We start from the raw sequence: 20573 nt of genomic DNA, 5'->3' as shown, positions 1-20573 counted from the left end.
TATATAGAAAAACGAGAAGCAGGCGAAGCAAACGTACAAAAGGGGCAGCATTTCAAGAGTGAAGGCACACAATGAACGGCTAGAGGATTACTTAAAGAAAGGAGCAGGGTTGGAAAAAGCAGCTTCCTGTATTACACAGAAGAATGAGGGGAGTGAGTGATAGAAAGGAGGGACTGCCTTACTTTTTCTTGTCCTTGTCTTTCTTGAGGGGCTGAGATAAGGAGAGCGTCTCAGCTGCCACCTTCTTCCTGTTGAAGGCGTTCATCTCCTCCTCCAGGTCTCTTCGCTTCTCCTCTACCTTCCTCTTCTCCTCCTGGTGCATCCGCTTCAGCTGCTCAAACTTGTCGTGCAGCTGAGAGGGAGAAGACGAGGGCGGTGATGGTGATGGACAGACAGGACCAGGACAACAGGTGGAAGACCAAAGTGGGCAAGAAAAGACACAGAGAAATCAGAAAGGGACACAATTGCACTGATCAATACTTTTAACACATCAAAGGTAAGGTGCAACTCATGTGGAGAAACCGACAGAGAGTTCCTCTAATTCTGCAGCTCTCCACAGCCTTTTAGTTGGTTTTCGCTCATGGTTTTGGTTTTCTGGCCTGTGGTTCTACTCTCTGGAGCTCTTGGGGCCCTAAGAAAACTCACGCAGCCACACGGAGAACATGTAAACTCCACACATGCCCTAACCGACTGAGATTCAAACCCAGCTGTAAAGCAACAGTACCGGCGTGCCATCAGAAGGCAGCTGCTTCCAGCAAAGTGTTTTCAAAACTCCACTAACTGATGTTGAATAAAAGCCGAACACCTTACAGAGCCAGAGTTTTGTCAATTTATTTGGTAACCTTTGCGAAAACCAACGCAGCCCTGCAGCAAACCGTATTAAGAACAGTATCTGATAAAACTGTTTTTGACAACTGCTGATTCAACCGTATCAAAATTTCGGAGGATGTAGACTTTTCAGATGTTGTTGAACTGTACTAACTGAATTGTTTAAAAGTGAGTGAAGATGCGACAGAAGATGTGCTCATTGTATAGGAAAGAACTGTGTAGATTTTCATCTTAGTGAAGGAGGAGTCTCTTGTTTCAGCCAAAGATCAAGACGCACCTTCTGCTTAAGAGGCAAAACAGATAATCTAAATATAAAATTCACTGCTGCATCCAGGGGTAATACAAAAGTGACCTCGCTTTCATTGCTTTTCAGTCTTGAGTTCCTTATTTTCTGTCACTGCTGTCAGTAGTTAGCTCATATCAACTTGTGTAGGACTCAAAGCCAACCAACCCCAGTGCTGTCCCATTATAGACTGGGACAAGATGTTGCTATGTCTGTTTAAAAAAAAAAAGCAACTTTGATTTTTTAAATTTTAAATCCAGTGTTAAACCTATATGAATTTTAACAGTGGGCATCTGTCTTGCACATGATGTTAATATACACTTGCTGTTTTATGGTCATTGTAAGGTATAAATTAATGAAAAAATGTTGTAAATATGTTTCTTTGACACACACAAATGAGTTTTTAGTGGATTAATCGACAACTGGAGAGGGATTTTTAACACTCATTCACTACTCCCTGTGCAGTGGATACTGAATAGTTTATTCAATAGTAAACTAATCATTAGTGCATCAACACCATTAGCTGTTGAGTAGCACAACAGTCAGCTTGCTCTGTACAAAATGAGACACAATACATTAGCAGAATTTTAACAGAAAGTAGTGTACATGCTGGAGACACTTCTTTTTTGATGCGCTTTATTATAGTGGATGAGTCGGCACTCAAATGAAATGGAAGAGTAAATGCAAAGCCTGGTAGGGACATATATATGTAAACATATATAGAGAGGGAGATTTTGGACACAGCTTAAGTGTCTTGTTTAGCTAATAAGGTATCCACAGCAACATCACATGCTACAGTTGGTAAAGCTGAGCCAAGTCTTGCTGATGAGTTGATGAGACATGTATGTTTGCTGTTCAATGTGATCAAAAGTGCAACATGCTGCAGTTATAAATTCTGATCTTCTGCACAAAAAAGTGCCATTAAAGTTGCAGTGTCCCCATTTAAAATCAAATATATTGTATTTATAGCTGAACTTGTCCAGACTGACCTCTCTCTCTTTTTCTTTGAGTTCTGCTTCCGTCTCTTTTACTTTGTTGACAAACATTTGTCGCATTTCTTCTTCTTTGCGCTGAAGGTCCCCCAAAAATTCTTTCCTCTTGGCCTCGTATGTCTCTTGAAGACTGCAGAGAAGAAAAGAGAGGACAGAGAGAAAATGGACAAAAATAGATTGTCAGTAAACAATAGAGGCTTTCCCTGCTGTTGACAGACAAGTATCTTTGTGGTTCTGGATTTTGTGTGTGCATGAGTTTGCACATTTTCACTCTATGCACTCAAACTGTGTACACTGCACGTGTTGCATGGTGTGTGTCCACTGTCTCTCTCTACCTGAATGGCTGGCTGTCAGGATCTGTATCTTTGAAGCCCATCTCCTCCAGCTTACAGCGCCGGTACAGCTCGTAGTGGCGGGCATGTGTCTGCTCCCTCAGATCCTCCATGTTGACTCTGATCAGCATCTCTCTGAGTTTTACAAAGTCGCAGTGGCTCTCGTTCTCAACTAAAGAAAAAACATACACATTGTCAGGACATCAATGCTGTTTCAGGCGATCATAATAATTATTTTTGCCATGATGGACAGCACTGGTGTTGACAAACTGGTTTTCGTCATGCTAATGAGCGTGTCAGGCTTTGAAATGTGCAGTCATGTCTTGTTCCAAAATGTGTGTCTTTGCTTCTCGCTCTCATTCAACGCCTGGCTGTCATTTTTCCTACTTGTAACTTATTTTAACACCCCATCTGTCATTCTGTTAACCCTCCCTTTTCTTAAAAGCAGGAAATCATATCGCATCTCTACAGGAATGTGAAGCAGTCTGCACAGAATACACCAGAGAGTTAACATTTGACTTGTGCAGACTGATATATATACACACTACTATCTGTAATTAAATTAAACACAACTCTTTTTTTTTTTTTTTAAATCCACCTCCTTTTTCCATCAGACTTCATATTTTGCACTTTTTATGGTAAGTTTTGCAACTAGAGCGAAGTCTGAACAGCTTCCCTTCAGCTTCATGTGTGAGTGAGTTTCACAGTTAAATGACTTCATGGTGGGGAAAGGGCAGGAAGTGTTTCCTGCCTGACAGACTGACAGCGGGTGGGTGGGAGGGCTTGCCCTGGGCGTCATGCTCTTGAAGACTTTACTCTTTACTTTTGTCCATCACCAGAAAATGTTCCGGAAATTAAAGTTTTTTTATTTTCCTGTTCAGTTGGAGGCCAGAGCAGAGGTCAGTAAAAGAAGAGCAAAAATGTAAAGAAATTTTAAGTGGACTAAACTCATCCATATCATGAATCTGTTTCTAGGTTGGATTTTTTTTTTTTTTAAGTGGATAATGATATGGTAATACACATAAAGCAAATAGTTCGTCATAGCGTTCACCAAGTCACATACAGAACGTAATACTTGTTTCATGATCCAAACCAACCAATAAAAAGCAATATATTAATTTAAGCTTATTCTTGCTACAGGCCAAGGGAAATTCCACAAAAAAGGATTGAAAGCCCAACAATCATCCAAAAAATACTTTACTTAGAACTAACATTACGACTTATGGCAGACAAGAGAACATATTAAATGCGTTCTAATGTGTTAGGGTTTTTGGTTTGTTTTTGAGGAAACCAAACGCTGCTTTTAAGGACTTTTCAAACTTGTGTAGCCAGGATCGTTTCTGTAGGATTATATCCAGCAGTGTTCTCATCAGGAAAAAAAATAAAAAAACACTCCTTTGTTTTTCTTGATAATACCTTCAGAGTCTGCTAATTATTTATTTGCTCAATCACCACTAATTTAGAAATGATAGTCCAACTTCTGCAACGTACTAACCATCTGGAGCACAACCAGAAGCAGCTGTGGTCAAGAGCATAACTGGATAAACTGGTCGACTAATGTTGGAAAAGCTACAAAACCACAAAGAAACTATAAAAAAAATGACTCACTAGGACAGAACTGTTGGAAGTTAATGTCATCAACCTGTTGGCAAAACTCAGGTAGATGCTCCAAAGATGACTTCAGTTGTCTCACATCTGGTGTGTGTGTGCTGGCCAAGGCCACGTGCAGACTGAAGGCATGTGGCCTCTCAGGTACTGCCATGGATCCCAGGGTAGCAGTGGTAGGTCATGGAATGTATGTTGTGTTTAAATACCATCCCACGCTGTGAGCTTCGAGGATGTAAAGACAACAACAGTGACATTCAAAAGGCCCAATTAGCCCAGCCTTTAGCTCTTCCTGATGGAAAATGTTGGGAAAGCAGCCTGCAGTGCACGACAGCGAACCACAGTGTCGCATAACAAGAATGCGACACAACAGTGACAGTGTCTGGAGGAGCCAAACATCCTAGCCTCAAAACAAAACATAAGCCTGCCCTTTATTAGACTGGAACAAAAACGCAAGTGAATAACCACTAACTAACTCAAAAAAACCCAAAATAAATTTTAAAAATGTGAAACAGTAGTTGTGATGCAGCTGCATGACTCAGCCTCTCGTATTTTTGCTCAAATCTGGTGGTTAACCACACACATCATTAGTGGACGAACATGAGTTAAAAAAAGGAATGAACAGATCTTTAGGGCTGCATCCAGGCTACTGAAATTGCCTGTTCATTTGGCATCTAATAGTCTCTCTGTACTGGGCCCCCCGCTGAGGGCTGAATGAAGGCCAATTCTCTGACTGACTGCAGCACTGAGCCCTCAAGACATCTGAGCACAGAGCTCTACTGACAGACAGACACAAGCACACAACGGCGTGAAAACACAAACATACAAACAGAGGAGAACAGAGACATGGCAGCAAATAAAGCTACAGTTTTCAAACATAAGTGAATACAGACATCGAAAACAGCATGTTGAACATCAAAATGATGCATTTGTCGTCAGCTGATTTTCTGCTCCTGTATTTCTGGTAATGCTGAGGCATGTTTTGAGTCGTAAACAAACACAATTATTACAAAAACAAAACAAAAAAAACAGCAACTCTAAAGCTACATCCTAAATGGTGTTATTAAATCTGGTAGTTTTGTGTGAGATTTTAGCAAAATTTACAGAAAATATGTAATTTAAAAAAATTGTATTACACATTAGTTGAACAGCTTTCACAATTTAGATACTTATAATGTCATTGGTCGGTCTGTCTTCATTCATACAGACCTTTAGAACATTAATTAAATCATTTTACTCTCTGATTTGCCCTTTTTGCCCTTGTACAGTGTTGGATGGTGGAGTGTCTCAGAGCGTCATAGTTTATTTTCTGTCTGCCCTTGACTTTTACTTACGCATAAAGCTGCTGAGGACATACTCATCTATCCTATAACTACAGAGGACGCACGGATGATGAATGGGTTCTCATTAGTTGACAACCAAGTTGAATAATGACTCAAGCTAAGGCTGAGCGATCATTCAATATCATAATTTGGCTGCTCTCAGTGAAATTATGTTGCAATGTTATTACATAACTGAATAAAATACAATCATGTTAGCAACACCAAATCAAATAAAAAAACATAACAAAACAAATTCAACATCTAGTTTTTCTGTAATTTCTGGGTAGATATAGTTGCAATATTGACAATAAAAAAATGTTTTTAATCCTGTGCCTTTCTCACCACAGGAACCAGTGTGAATGAACCACCCAAAAAGACAACTGAGACTCAGAGTCAGTGCTGAATGACATCCATGTTCATATACAAGCACCTACTGCAACATGTGTGCACAATGGAAAAAACACACAATAGCCTGCAGAGAAGAAAAACCAGGGGTCTGCTATATGTCACAGATGTCTGGAGTTCACAGATAACAGAGCAATAAGATCACGAGGGAAGATAAACACAGCCGCACTAAGCCCCCTTCAATAACTCTTTTTGTCAGTAGACAGTCCTTCCTCTGTCTTTCTTCAAGTCAATGGAAATTTCTCATGACTCTTCAAGAGGTTACCATAACCCATCTATATGACATCTGGCAACTACAAACTGTTTCCACTGACAGAGACCCTTCTTTCAGTCAGCGACTGTTGTAAAACACAGAGACTTCTGTCCTCCCCTGAATCTGTTTTCAGATACTGTAACGGAGTGTGCTGTGTGACTGATGAACCATTAGCGTGAAAACAGGCATGACTAAAAAGAAAAACAGTTTTCTTGCATTACATCCCATCAGTCCACGCTTTTCTTGTGAACCAAAGATGGATGATGTTGATAAGATGATCAGATGTCGAAAATAACACAATCAAAGAGCAAAAAAATGAAGTGCTTCAGAAATATATTTCCTCTTGGTTCTAACACGATTTGTTCCCCAACAGCGTATCATTGGTTGTTTCCTATAAATAATATGACAGCCTCATCCAAGCGAATTATCATCATTGTACAGATGGCCTTGCTTTACTCCAAAGTTTACCTAAATAACTGGGGTAAACAAAGCTTCACTATTTGAGAAAAATTACAAATGTAGATTTAGCTACATTAACGACCAATATTAGCCTTTCGTAGAATTATCAGTATCAGCACATATGTTGTCCTATACAAAAACCTTTTTTTTCTTCTTGTGCAGAGCATGAAGCAGAAAAACATACTTGGGGTAATTTAGAAAAGGTGTCATCACCCACTTTGTCCAGCAGAGTGCACTCTGGCTTCTTTACAACCTTCTCAACACTGTATGCAGCACATGTAGCAGAGTACATACCAATGCTGAGCAGACATTGGTGCAAAGTCAAGAGGTGTCTTCTTCACAGTAAGCTGCAAACTGGTTTTCAAAATATGTTGTTGAAAAGTTAACAATGACCCCATCATTGTCCCTCCTTAACATTAACCCCAGTGTATATATGTAGATACAAATAAGGATTATAGGATTTTACTCTTTAGAAATCTAAAATTAAATGAAATTAGCTCCATCATAACCTTGTCAATAAAGACAAGAAAGCAATATAGTTGCGAAATACAACTCTAACACACAATGATGTAGTTGGACACAGATATATGTAAATATACCTTCTTCTACCTGTGTATTCTTACGTTGGAGAGTGGTGAAAAACATCTGTTACAATTGCAGGGGGGGGGGACCCAAAGACATGAGCTCAGAGTAAAGCTGAGATAACTTTTTCTGGACAGCACTAATCTGTCTTTTACCAGACTGGACTGTAGCCTCGCAGTGAGTGACGGAGTCCAGAGAAATCTGTCCCCCAGGAGACACACTCACAGCAGGATTTATAAATAACCAAAGAGCGTCCTCCGAGGGTTGGGGAATGAGAGTGGTCAGTGGATAAGGGACAGAGGAAAGGAAGAGAGAGTGAGCAAGAGAGCAGTAAACCAAAGAGGAAGGAAGAAGGAAGGGAGGGAGGGGGAGAGAGAGAGAGAAAGAGAGCTTTCTGACAGGATAACTCCCACGTGAGTAGTAATATTCTCACAGCACAGCCCTGAGTGACATTATTAAATTAAACTGTTTACCATCATTGACAAGCACAGAGAATTGATCTGTGGGAAAAGCAAAGTCCCAAGAAACCTCAGACAACACAAGAGGTGACATCTCCATGGGCAATGCAAGCAAGCCAACTTACAGCCACACATGCATGCTATGAACACACTGGAACATTCAGTGCATAAAGGGAGGACAACAATATTAATATACATATCACAAGTGCACGAAGACACACACTGGCAGCTCTGCAAAACAATCTTTACCCGCTCGCCCTTCATTTCAGTGTCACTCTGCATGAAGTCACACTTTCATCTGTGGCGGGCATGCTGCATTAACAGGGCGGGTATAAATAAACAAGCAAACTGTGGGATGCGCTCGTCATTCCGCCATGAGCAGGAAACATCTTTCATCAAGGATACTGACAGACCCTGAGATGTTGAGTAATATATCCTCCAAACAACAAGCCTGTCCATTACAACAGTTCCTACACTGTTTTTAATTATTGATGAATCATGTGATTTGATGTTGCTGCTAAGTGTTTGCTTTGTCTGACACAGATAGTTCATTTGTTATGATTTATAAAAGGAAAACTTGACAAGTGTGGCATTTTTGCTTAAAAATAATCAAAATAGGTGCAGATTAATTTTCTTTGCAATGGCTAATTATTATAGCTGCAGTTTTTACTGTGTCATTGCATACACACCCAACGCTTGGGATGCCTCTTAATATGCCAAAACATTCACACAAACACCAAAACAAAGTTGTAAAGCCACATAACCTCTCAAGAATCATACAACCATATCCACTTTTAGACTCATTTCAGAAAAAAACAAGAAAACACTACGAATGCAAACCCATGTAATGGCAAAATGAGACAGGTCAAGTACTGACACGGTGTCTTGCTCGTTTGAGAAGTATCTGAAGTGTCAAAATCTCATGTTAAACAGTGAGTGTATATACAGACTAGGCAGCATTGTCACCTCCACACATGTAAGAAACTAGTTAGTATCCAAACTATTTATAACTACAAGTGTCTTCATTTTGCCTTTGCAGATGATGTTAAGCTGTCAAACTTGTCACCTCCCAGTGACAAAGCCACAGGAAGCTACAGTGCAAGACCTTTTTGTTGCTTCGTGAAAGACTAGAGAAGTCATCACTTAACAGTTTAGAGCTAGTGACAAGAAAGAGGTGGCTGAGTAATTACTAAATGGCACACAATGGAATTAACTCATTATATCAGAGCTATTTTTCTAGGTAAATTCTATTTTTTCCCAAGATCAGCCCACTAACTTGAGAGATTTGTTAAGAAAATTGTGCTATGATAATAGTACTAATCGCTCCTTCTGTGCATTCATTCTGTAGCAGCCTGGAGACTGGAGTTAAACCACAGCTGTCTCCTTCATGTAACGTTGGCTTGAGAAACACAAACAGACACATCGTGATTGACTTTCTTGTAAACTCTTCTCACCTTGCACAACACCCCAGGGGTACTGTCTGGCCCTCACTGTTTTGTTCCCCACTTTGACCTCTTCCACGCTCCCGACCACTGCAAACGGCAGATGGGCCTGCACAGAAAAACAGGTTCGAGCGTTAACAAATACAAGAGGTCCAGTTGTAATCGGAGTCATAACCAGGGGCTCATTCCTGGATTACTCATCCTGTGGATTACACTTTCTTAAAGCGTTGTTTTCCTGTTTACTTCATGCCAATATACGTCACAGCCCAGTAACGGTTTTACAAGCTAAATTTCACTAGCTTGTTGTGTAGAACCAAATAAAAAAACAAAAAGAGTAACAATTTAGACTTGTTTCAATTTGTTTGCCGACCTTCTTATCTTTCACAACCAGACCACACCAGAGCGGAGTGTAACCAAGTTTATATATGAGCTACACCAGAGGTCTGTTTTAAGTTTAACATGTGGCTCAGTTGGGGCTGAGAGGCCTATTTTATTTAAGTGATTAAACACACTCACACACACTTTATTATTGCTCTCAGAGCTACTAAGCCTCGTTAAGACCAACAGTGGGGCATCATAAGGGAAACATTGCCCAATACGCTACCTCAAAAATTAGATGGTGAGTTGAAACCAGCTGGCTGGTTGCAGCACAGAGGAACAAGCTGGTGAGTGTGGGCGCTGATGTAAGCGACTATGAATAGATCGGGATACTGTACAAGGACAGTGCCTCGCAGAAACAAATGCAGTCTTATTTATCCGAAGAGAATTTACCATTTGTGCATTTTTACATGTGTGGGTGTGTGTCTAACCACTAATATATCATCAGAAATGACTAAATATTCTGAGAAGATGCATTTTTGCTTGTGCAAAAGTCACCAGTTTATGTTTATTTATATTGCAACATGCAATTTATTCTTAGTATGTTGTGACAGAATTTCTAAACTACTAATTAACTGTTGCTTTCACATAAGGAAAATATATAAACAAACTTATAAGGCCCGTCAAAGAAAAGTGTGTGCTTTCATCAAGTTCAGACACTTTTTATGTGGAAGGAAAAAATGGGAAACTGGTGCAATAAATGTGTTAAGCGTAAAACTATGCATAATGAGTATTTAAGCGACATGCAACTGCAGGCCAAGGGAAGTCTAGTGCCTGCAAATATTTTTTGTATTTTTTTAGTAAACAGCAATAGACTTATTGGACTGCAAAGTGTCTACATGAGAGACGCATTATCTTTTCAGCATGTGTTAAAAGCAAACATGGTGTCATCATATGCTGCTGTTACCAGATGTGCAACACATGTGGTGCTGAAAATGCTTTGTTACTAGGCACACAGATATATAACGCTACAATACTACAAAAAGTGTAAAAAAAACTCTGAGAAAGCCATTATTTGTATTTCCAACAACAACACCAGTGTAGACATATGTTTCCACGTACATTAGGTGAATAAGATTAGTAGCAACTTACGTTCATGGAGGCATTGATCTCACTCACAGCTTCATCATCCGTTGGAAACTGATAGATCTGGACGCCGTTGCTCACGAGCTCACTCATAATTTTTATTTTGAATTTATGAAGCTCGCTCTTGGAGATTGTGTCTGCTTTGGCAATGATGGGGATTATGTTGACCTGAGGAAAGGATGAGAAACACAGCAAGTAGTGGGGTTAAATATGTGCAGCATTGTACTGTTTTTGGTTTTGTGGTTGAATCTGCCAAAAATGTTAATGCATTCTTGTACCGAAAGCCGCTTTGTGTTGTGCATTACGGAATTTGTTATGCAATGGTCTGGTTTAACCTGGTGTGGCATGCATCTTCTTGCCTAATGATGATCACTGTTGACAGAACAAAACTTATCTGTTAAGTTCAGAGATAGGAAGATGCAAATGGAATCTACCAAATGTTTCCAGTAAATTATAGACGGCAGCACTTCTATTTGTTAGCAGTTCATGCACAAACAGTGTAAAAAAAAAAAAAAGGGAATTAAACATACTGAAGTTATAAATGTCTGTGAAAGCATACAAGACCATATGCAGGAAAACTGAAAGCTGAATAAGCTCAGTCCCAACAGATACATTAAACAAACAGCGATTATGAAAACAAACGAAGCTCCATTTACAATCACCAGCATATGTGCAGAAATAAACACCGTTTGTCTGCATTCCTCTGTATGGCTGCATTACCCAAATCACCAACTGGGAAGATGGGGTGGACTCCCACAGTTTCACTCATCAATTCCACAATGTGCCTCTGAGCAAAAAGCTAGGGCTTGTTAGGAGTCAAATTACAACCTCATCATACTTTACTGGATCATTAATTTGCAGCAGGGCGGCCAGTATCATGCTTTAACCCTTATTTAAGAAACCATGTTCACTAATCGCTATCCAGCAGCCTCGTATGGCCACTGAAGCAGATGGAACTTAATGGTCACTGAGGAAGGAGGGGACAGCGATATTTGTTCACTTCCCACAACTGGGTTTTCCCAGCTGACCAAAGAGCAGTCCTAAATAGTTCTTGGTGTTTGTTCTGAACAACTAGGAACACCAGCTGTAACCGCATTAAAGCAGTTCACATGTAAGATAATCATTGGGGGAAAAAAAGATATTTGCAGTACCGTATGCTTTAATCTTACATAGGACAAATATGCATGAATGTGCAGAGAAGTGTGTCAGTGTTCAGTGGATAAAAAAAACACACAATGACACAGTGTGAGCCTTAATAAAGACAAAAAATAGTTATAGAGTACTGTGGGGGACAATCAGCTGCTCAGCTACATTTTGGGAATTAACATTCCCATCATTTGGGGACTTTCGGGCCTGTAAACAGAAGTACAATGTTGCCATGGAGTCAGTTATTTAACTTTTTTAACCTATATTTGCTTAAAAATTGGCATGATTAAAAAGTATGCCAGAGTAGCTGTTGGAAGCTGCTATTTGTAGTGGTAATGGGGATGTGCCCGCAGCTATTCCTGGATCAACAAAAAAATTAAACTATGATAGTTGTGAGCCAGTTCTTGTCCTTTTTCCTCTGATTTCTAAGCTGATTTATGGCCATTTATGGATATTGATATTCTTGGACAGCGTAAAGTCACATTCAAGTCTAAGAATATATGTATTACATCTTGCATAGATCTGCAAATTGCAGTAATCAGGCAGTATGGGTTTTAAAGCAGCTCCATGTGCTGGCTGTGTTGATAAGTACGCCAAACTGAAACAAATGTTTGGAACATCGACATGTAACTTTCCTTTTCAGTATCTTTGTGTCATGTCTCTCCCTCCGTGCCTCCCTTCAACTCAATTTTAGTTTGAAAATCTCTAATCTGGAGCAAACTGGCTAAACAATCTAAACCAAAAACAGTAAATCACAACATACCATATCCCCCAAGTGACATGACTGATTGTAGTGCAAATTATGAGCCATTTTAAACATTACCAGGAAAAATCAATCCTTGTTTTCCAAGTGACCACAGCAAACTGAATAATCTACATCCAAAGATCTGATGATTAAAGGGTAAAAATTTCCTCTCATACAGTAAAATAAGTCAAATGACACCTCTTTTAAACTCTTATCTCTTTTCCTGCCTTCATCCACCAAAAACCACACTCGCTCTGCTGGGCCTTCAACCATCATCTGTAGGGAGGGGTGATTTGTACCCCATTTACAAGAAAAACACCATTGTCTAGGTCTGACAGCAAAATCTACAGACTGAAGGAAAAGCTGTTTCTGGTCCGTTTCCCTGGTTTTTCCTGTGACAGGGCTATCTGGCAGAAAAGACAGCTCTGTTCATTTATCTTTACTTTCCAGATAAAACTTGATATTTACACTACTAGTCTTTGACACGAGTATAACTGCACAGGAGGCAAAAATGTGACTGTGGATGGAAATGTAGTTCTCATTACGATGGAGCCATCCCTTAAACACCTCTCACTGAAATGTATGGCAACCAGAATGTAACACTTGTTTGACTGATTTCAGTGTAAAACAATCATAATAATAATGGATTGTCAGAATTTAATCACCATCAATTTGAAAATATTTTTCATTTTGCTGATGTTCTTAATTTTACATCTGCATATATTTTGGTTTTTGACTGAAGAAGAGAGAAAACAAAAATCTGAAGCTGCTGCTCTGTTGTCTGGAAACTTATGAATATGTGTATATTTAATTATTTTTGGCATTTAATAGACTAGACAGGGAATCAGTTAGCTGAAAAATAGGTAGTGCAATGAAATGACTCACTGATTTGAAAAGAAGTCATTGTGAAAGCACTAATGCATTTGTAAATTGGCTGGGCCTTTGTCTTGTCTGTGGAAGCAGAGCAGGTAATTTCTGTGGTCACTCTGCAGACATAAAGGGCCCAGAATTTACAAATAACAGAGAAAACTACGAGACGCTGACTATTTTTTGGTTTGCAGCTGCTGCCAAGACTGTCTGCAAGACTATCTAGAAAGAGACCACTGCATACAGCCCATTTGCTCTGTAAAACAAAACAGTGTCACAGCCACACTGTGGTCACTCATCACTGGCTTGCTTTCAGATAAAACAGCGGTCATATTGCACATTGTGGAAAGATTGCTGGGACGAAGCCACTGAGGTCGGAGTGGCACTCACCATGACCACCCACTCCGACGAGTCCATTGTTGCTTTCACAACGCTGTAAATCATTATCAATAAAAGTGTCTGCCAACTTTGCTGTTATTTTACACTTGAAGCACTTTCCGATGCCGAGCAACTGAAAGAGGCCTGTGAGTAACTAAAATGTCCCCCATAGCCACACTGGAGGTTCAGAAGAAAAAAAAAAGTGGCTAATGAAACTATGGGGAGATTTAGCTGTGGTAAGCTGCTTTGCTTTCACTCATATTACCAAAGAGTGCAGTGCGTTAGTTGCTATATGTTGCCAAACAAATTTATCTCATGTCGACAGCTTTGATGTGGTTCATGCACAGCTATAAAGATAACATCTTTAGCTCAGGTAAGTTAGTCTGTCTCGGTTTAAAGCAGGGGGCACAGAGATTTGGCTGTGTAGGCTGTGGTGGGTTGGATGGCGTCAGGAAGACAGTTGGCAAACATAGCATGCCAGGTTTTGATCACTCCGTTGGCTGATAAAGACAGCAGAGAGGCTCAGTGGTCAGCACCATCATCTCACAGTCAGAAAAGCCCTGAATTTGGATCTCTGTGCTTTCTGACATGTGTGCAGTCTTCCTCTAAGGTCAGAACAGCATTCTGGTTTCCTTGTAGGAATCATTTACAAAAACAGATTGTGTAAATTGTGAAAAATTAAAGCATTGAAAAGAGAGAATTAAACAACAATGAAAATACCTAAACAAAACAAAATGGGTTTTTTTGTGTGTGTGAAATATGAAATCAAATGTGTGCACTGAGACGCAAAAAATATAGCTAAGAGCCTCTGTGTACTACGTGTTCTAAAGTCCTCATAAAACTATTAACTGCCCCTTAAGAGTGACATTTGGCTGAGCATCTTCTGAATAGTACCAGGAGACATTTGGCAGAAATGTGCAACCGTGCGTTGATAGTTGGCAGAGGTAAGACAGCAGGTTTTGGTCACAAGCTGACCATCTGCCTTCTACTGGATATATTATCATTGCATCAGTGGAAACAAGCTGACACTTTGTCATTTTTACAGCAGTGCTATCAGGGGTTTTATATACACTGAAATACCATGGAAGCAGTAAATAAAACCTCTCAGGGTCGGGGTGCTGTAGATCAGTTTGAATGACGTAACAAATACAGAACCTTATAATGTTGCAATTTGTAAAATGATACAAATGTGCACGCAAAGACATGAACAGCTTTTTGTCGTCCACATGCAGCTTTCTCAGTTTAGGTGCTTATAGACGTCAAAGCCAAACACAGAGTGAAAAGTAGATGTTTGCTGATCCACAAAATATTTCACACCTTTCCAACATAGAGTAGTCAATAAAATCCTGAGTGTCGTTTTCTCTCCTTATTGCCCTTAAGGTTAAACAAGCTCATACAGAGCAAAAGACACAAATCTTTGCATTGGGATTTTAACTGCCTCTTTCTGTCATGCCTTCTCCTCTGGGCTTTGTGAATATATGTTTTAAAAAGTTTTAAGGATCTCCTCCCTTCCTGAAATTCCCATGAAACCGTGATTTAGGATGAAAAACCTACACATTGTATGTGTTACTATACCAAAATCGTTAGAAATCCCACAGAAATAAGTAGCGACCTAAATCACAACACAAATTCCAGAAAAATGTACTAAATAGTAAAATCTTACATACAACACAGCTCCAACTTTGACCTAAAAGTTGAATTGCTGGCTCTTCCTGACTTTCCAGCTACAAGTCATGCTCCTTTTATTCACGCTCCAAGTGCTGTTGTGATGAGATTTTCTTCAACCAGTTATCGAAGTGAAGCAACACCAGTAATTGTATCCGCAGTGAGCTGCACTCATCGGATGTATGGCAATACCCACATCCACCAGCCAATAATCTGTGTTGCAATACTTTCACAAGCCCAATGAAAAACCCACAAATCAATGCGTGTCTGAATGTGACTATTGACTGGTATGAAGCTGTGTGTTGACCTGTAAACAACTGTAAATATGTCAAACTGGAACCCAGATAGGAATGATGAGGATGTTTTTTCAGAATAAATAGTTGGTTTTAACTGTCTTTGTTATGAGTGAGAATTTGAAAAATTATATTTGGTTCTTTACACAGCAAATCAAATATGTTTCACTGGCAACATGCCATGTGTTGGCTTTTAGTTCTGAAAATGCTAACAGAGGGCTGTTAAAGTGTAAGCATTAATCATTTTCCACAGAAACAGCCAAATTAGTTGACCCCAGAGATTGCCATGTCAACTCGTCTTGAAATCCTATACACTGAAATGGAAACTTGCCTGTTCACTGGAACATTTTTCTTTTACCTTTATAGGTTTTGGAAACCGAGAGTCCACGCCCTGGCAGACAGATCAGGGATCTCCACGTCTCAGTGACATTCACACCAGTCACAGCAAACAGGAGGTCGGATTACAGCAGCCAGCATTATTCAAACAATGGGAAAGGACCAGGAGTGTGTGTGTGTGTGTGTGTGTTTGTGTGTGTGTTGCCAGAGGGGGAAAATCAAAACACGTATATGGAGGTGTGTGTATCACTTTTGTGTACCTTGCTGTCCAGTTTTTTCATTGTGACAAGGTCCAGGGACTTAAGGGAGTGTCCCGTCGGGGCAATGAAATAAAGGCAGATGTGGATCCGGGTGTCGTGGTAGTTAAACAGCGAGCGTTTGATCTTCAGCTCTTCCTGGAGATAGTTTTCAAACTGAGTGTCAATGTAGTCAACAATGGGCTTGTAACTGTGGAGAGAACCAAAGAGAAACTGTTAGGATTTATGTCTGTGGTAAAAGCGAAAATATTTGTCTTCTTATTCATGCATTGGTAATGAATATAAAAGGAAATACGGACTTGTCACTGGGGAAATAAACTGAGCTGCTTATGTTTTCAGTAACCGTGTGATCTGATTCAAAGCCAAGATCTCTGCCTTGAGTAGTTCAGCTTATGCAAGTCTGGTTGAAACTAATCACAGTGGCTGCAACACATTCTGTCCTCTCTCACAGAGCTGTGCCTTGGGAGCCTACAGTGTCAAAAGTAAATCAATGAAACACAACACTGTGTATCACCGACATGAATGCTTACCAGAACCTATATTAGAAATCAATTAAAATTCACCTATCAGCGACATAGCAGTGTTGCTGCAATGATAAAGATTATCCACCCTTATAAATTAGATAGATACAATTATGTTTCCATTTATGGCATGGAAACATATCAGCATTTCACTAAAATTCTCTCTAACATACTTATAGTGGTAGTTCTAGTGTTAATGAACAGAGAATGAATGTGCTTTACTACTATACTGTTATTTACAACTACTATCACAGCTACTTTCTAATAAATATTGGTACATGTTAAACGCCTTTTATTAAAACAAACATATATATGTATATAATTTGAGTCTGCAGCTTTAACTCATTTAATTCGCGACAAAAAGACCATTAGAAGCCAGTCACATACTTAATAAAGTGAATCATAGCTGCCTGAAATGCAAGTTGCTTTAAACTGAAAGCACTGTGGTTCATCTGTCACCACAGAAAAAAGTCCAACTGTCATAGTTTGGATATCATGAAACCACTAGTCATTTTCAGACGATGTATCTCTGCAATTATGATAATTTTGTTGTGATAATATGTGTATGAGACACTCAGTAAATTTGTCTGCCATCCACAGTTCTGCCAGTATTGAACAGACATTGCTGTAGTTCCCAGACAAACTGCGCTGTTCATGTCACGTTGATATATTTGAGTTCTCACTGGCAAGATTTAAAAGCAAACATGTTTAAAAGCAATTGCAAGCAGTGTCAAAAGTCTGGCACACCTCTTGAACCCATATTCAGACACAGACCCCTATTCCTCTGTATATTCGCTCCCCGGGCGGCCGTGGCTCAGAGAGGGAAAAGCAGGTTGTCGGCTAATCGAAGATGTGCTGTTTCGACCCCCAGACCTTCTAACTGTCCTTGGGCAACACACTGAAACCAAAGATACTCTTTCAACTAGTGTGTAAGTGTGTAAATGAGAAGCATTGTAAAGTGCTTTAAGTACTGCTGAGGTAGAGAAGCGCTTTCTAAGTGCAGCGCATTTAGCTCAAAGTGCTTTAAAGTGACTGAAATAAAACCCATATCCTCATGTCTAAAATGTGCCTATGACAGTAAAAGTGTCAATATTTTGCTTTTGCCTTTACAAGTAAGAACTTAAGAACTTGAAAGAGATGAGCCAAAAAATATACAGTTTCAGGGATATAAGGAAACAGATTTTGACATTTGATACCAAGTGGCTCCTTTGTGCCAATAAAGATGGCAAACTTTGGCTCCAAGTACAGAGTTTATAATGTTATATTCAAGTTAAGGGCTTGAGTGTTGTCATCAATACCCATAAAACACAAACATCTTTGCTACATAGGTCAGTTAACCCTGAATATTACTCTACGTTGTCTACTTCTCAACCCCCGGATGTCCCACATCACTGATATTTTACAGCTAAGAGTGAGACATAAGTCAAAAATCTATTTTATTTCCTCAGCCAGCACCATGTTTACAGTCATCTGTCCTCTCCTTTCACATCTATCTTCAATCTTCCCTGTGGAATGCACCCACTCTGACCTTTTGAAGCTCTCTCAGTGTGCATTTACAGTCCGCTGCAGGGTCTGTCCTTCAGCATGTTGGTTTATACGGCCTACAGAGAAAGCTGCTATCAAAGGGCGTGAGAGTGCAGCTTGCTGGCTAGGCCACAACAAGTACGCTTCATACCACAGCTGAATGTTTAAAAAAATAAATAAATAAAAAAATCAACAACTTCCTCTTTCTATCTCTCCCACCTCATGCTATTTCCATCCCACGGAGACATGAAAAATGCGCAGAAGTCTGGAGTGATACTGGCTTGTGTCTGTTTCTCTCATTTGTATCCCGAGGCAACATGTCGGTAAAACTATTGTCTTTTAGCAAACAGAATAGTACGGTTTGGACAAAATGTGACAGGAAAATATGTTGTCACATCGGTCATGAGTCACATGGAAACCACAATGAAGCATGTTTTTCATACATGTGCTCCAAGTATCAGATGAAGAGCATTTGACTAACAATATGTTGAGTACTTTACATCAGAATATTTCAAAACAGTCCTGATTCTGTAAATGCTACTTTTGGCATGATTTAGCCCGTTACTTGTCTTAATTCAAACTCACTGTTCTGGTGATGAGCAGGTCAAGAAAGGTCAAGGTGTAAGACTTAACAATGAGACAAAATTAGATGGCAACATGATATTTTAAGGCTAGACTTACTTCTTTCTTTCATTTGTTGTATGACTAACCTGCAGCAAGGACTTGCTTTATACTAAATGAGAGTAGCTATTTAAACTATTTGCATCCTAGTTATCTAAAAATCTTGAAATCTTAAACATAGTCTACTTCTTCCCCAAAGGCTCTGTACACCAGCACATGACCAAACACGATCACATCATAATTTGACCATCCTCACCTATCCTCTTTGTTGATCTGATCGCCGAAGCCAACGGTGTCTACAATCGTCAGTTTGAGGTGGACGTTGCTTTCTTGCAGGTCGTATGTTCGCGGCCGCAGGTACACGCCGTTCTGGTAATGGCTCGCCTCTTCGTTCTCAAACATGGTGTTAAAGAGTGTGTTCATTAATGTTGATTTTCCGATACCAGTCTCGCCTGTGAATGGATGGAGGCAGAGAAAACAAGAGGCGGAGAAAGAGAGAGAGAGAAAGAGAGTTAAATTACTCAGTCACCAGGGAGCAATTCATCAGCTTTCAGACACGGGTTTTTATTGCAGGAATGCAACAGAGAGGCCTGTGTATTTCTCTCATGTCAAGGAAAACAACATGATGCCGCTATTTTCTACAGCTAAACATGTTGTTTAGAAGGAAGTAAATCAAGTAGAGATCGGGGCAAAGGGACTCTAGAGACGTGCTGAGTAGATACAGCAATGCATTTGTGCGACTGGCTTTACACAACGTACATCACGTTTTGTCATTGTGCAGACAGTGTTTATTACTCACCTACACACAGAATGTTGAAACAAAAGCCCTGTGTGACTGATTTACTGACCAATTGGTCAGGGAGGCTGTCAAATCCAACATGGCCGCCCAAACTGAGATTACGCTTCTCTTCATTCTGAAAGACACAAAACAAAACAAACCATTAGAAGTCTGGTGCGTGTGAGGAAAACACATGGCGAACACATTAGTAAGAGAGGTAGGAAGTGCTGGATGGCACAGACACCGGAGCACTCACATTCCTCTGCAAGTAAACATCAAAGACCCTCTGTTCATTCTGTAAATGTAAAACCCATCCACCACGTTATGAGTTTGGTAATCAGGGGCTGCTGTGAGGATGAGCTTGAAGAATAATCCTTCATAAGCACGAGGAACTTCAGACATTTCTACACAGGGAATTGCTGTACTTTAAAAGACACAACTGGGGAAAGTATGTCACTCAACCATTTATTATATATGAAGTATGGAAAATATACATCATCAGCTTGGAGTAAAAGTCACTTCTATAGTTGCAAGATGTAAGTTTAGCTGCGCTTCACAATAATAAATCACTACTTCAATATAACTCCTTTCTATTGCTCCAGCATTGATGGGTTTTCACAGACGCAGTAGTGTAAGCAATGTGAATAAATGATATATAACCATTTTTGGTGATTTAGCCACTACATCATCACGCTTCCCAACACAAACACATAGAATTGTACAGGCAGCACTGCCAAAACCTGTAAGCAAGACTAAAAATTATATCCATTCACCACAGTTACTGTAAATTATTGCAGAGGCTGTGCACAACCACTTTGTAATCAATGTGGATTTAGAGGAGAGCATCCTGGAACTGAAAGCGCAAAGATTCCCGATACACAACAAGTCAAAGACTGGCAGACAAAACTATTGGGTTGTAAGCATTTTCACCTTTGATCTGGCTTGTGTAACCCATCTGAACTGAAAATGAGTGTTAAAAAGCTGTAGAGGAGGGGAGCAGACAGCACCTTGAGATGA

At 39.8% G+C, this 20573-nt stretch overlaps 1 protein-coding gene across 2 annotated transcripts in view; it reads right to left on the bottom strand.

Annotated features, from left to right (window-relative positions):
• septin8a (septin 8a) overlaps positions 1–20573 on the bottom strand; it is a 33273-nt gene that overhangs the window by 3249 nt on the left and 9451 nt on the right. Inside the window, exons 2-9 of one of the 2 annotated variants that reach the window (XM_008298273.1) lie at positions 19578–19692; positions 19035–19230; positions 16116–16302; positions 10432–10593; positions 8974–9070; positions 2439–2607; positions 2101–2233; positions 183–352 (exon numbers count right to left, since the gene is read on the bottom strand). In XM_008298273.1, coding sequence (XP_008296495.1) covers positions 183–352; positions 2101–2233; positions 2439–2607; positions 8974–9070; positions 10432–10593; positions 16116–16302; positions 19035–19230; positions 19578–19692 — 1229 coding nt within the window. Of the gene's footprint in view, positions 1–178; positions 353–2100; positions 2234–2438; positions 2608–8973; positions 9071–10431; positions 10594–16115; positions 16303–19034; positions 19231–19577; positions 19693–20573 lie in introns of those variants that run through there. The other variant, XM_008298281.1, reaches the window with a different exon arrangement.

Source organism: Stegastes partitus, unplaced genomic scaffold (assembly GCF_000690725.1).
Source record: "Stegastes partitus isolate 25-593 unplaced genomic scaffold, Stegastes_partitus-1.0.2 Scaffold28, whole genome shotgun sequence".
Classification (NCBI taxonomy): Eukaryota; Metazoa; Chordata; class Actinopteri; family Pomacentridae; genus Stegastes; species Stegastes partitus.
The sequence above is the reverse complement of the archived record's forward strand: the minus strand, read 5'-3'. Positions and strand labels throughout refer to the sequence as shown.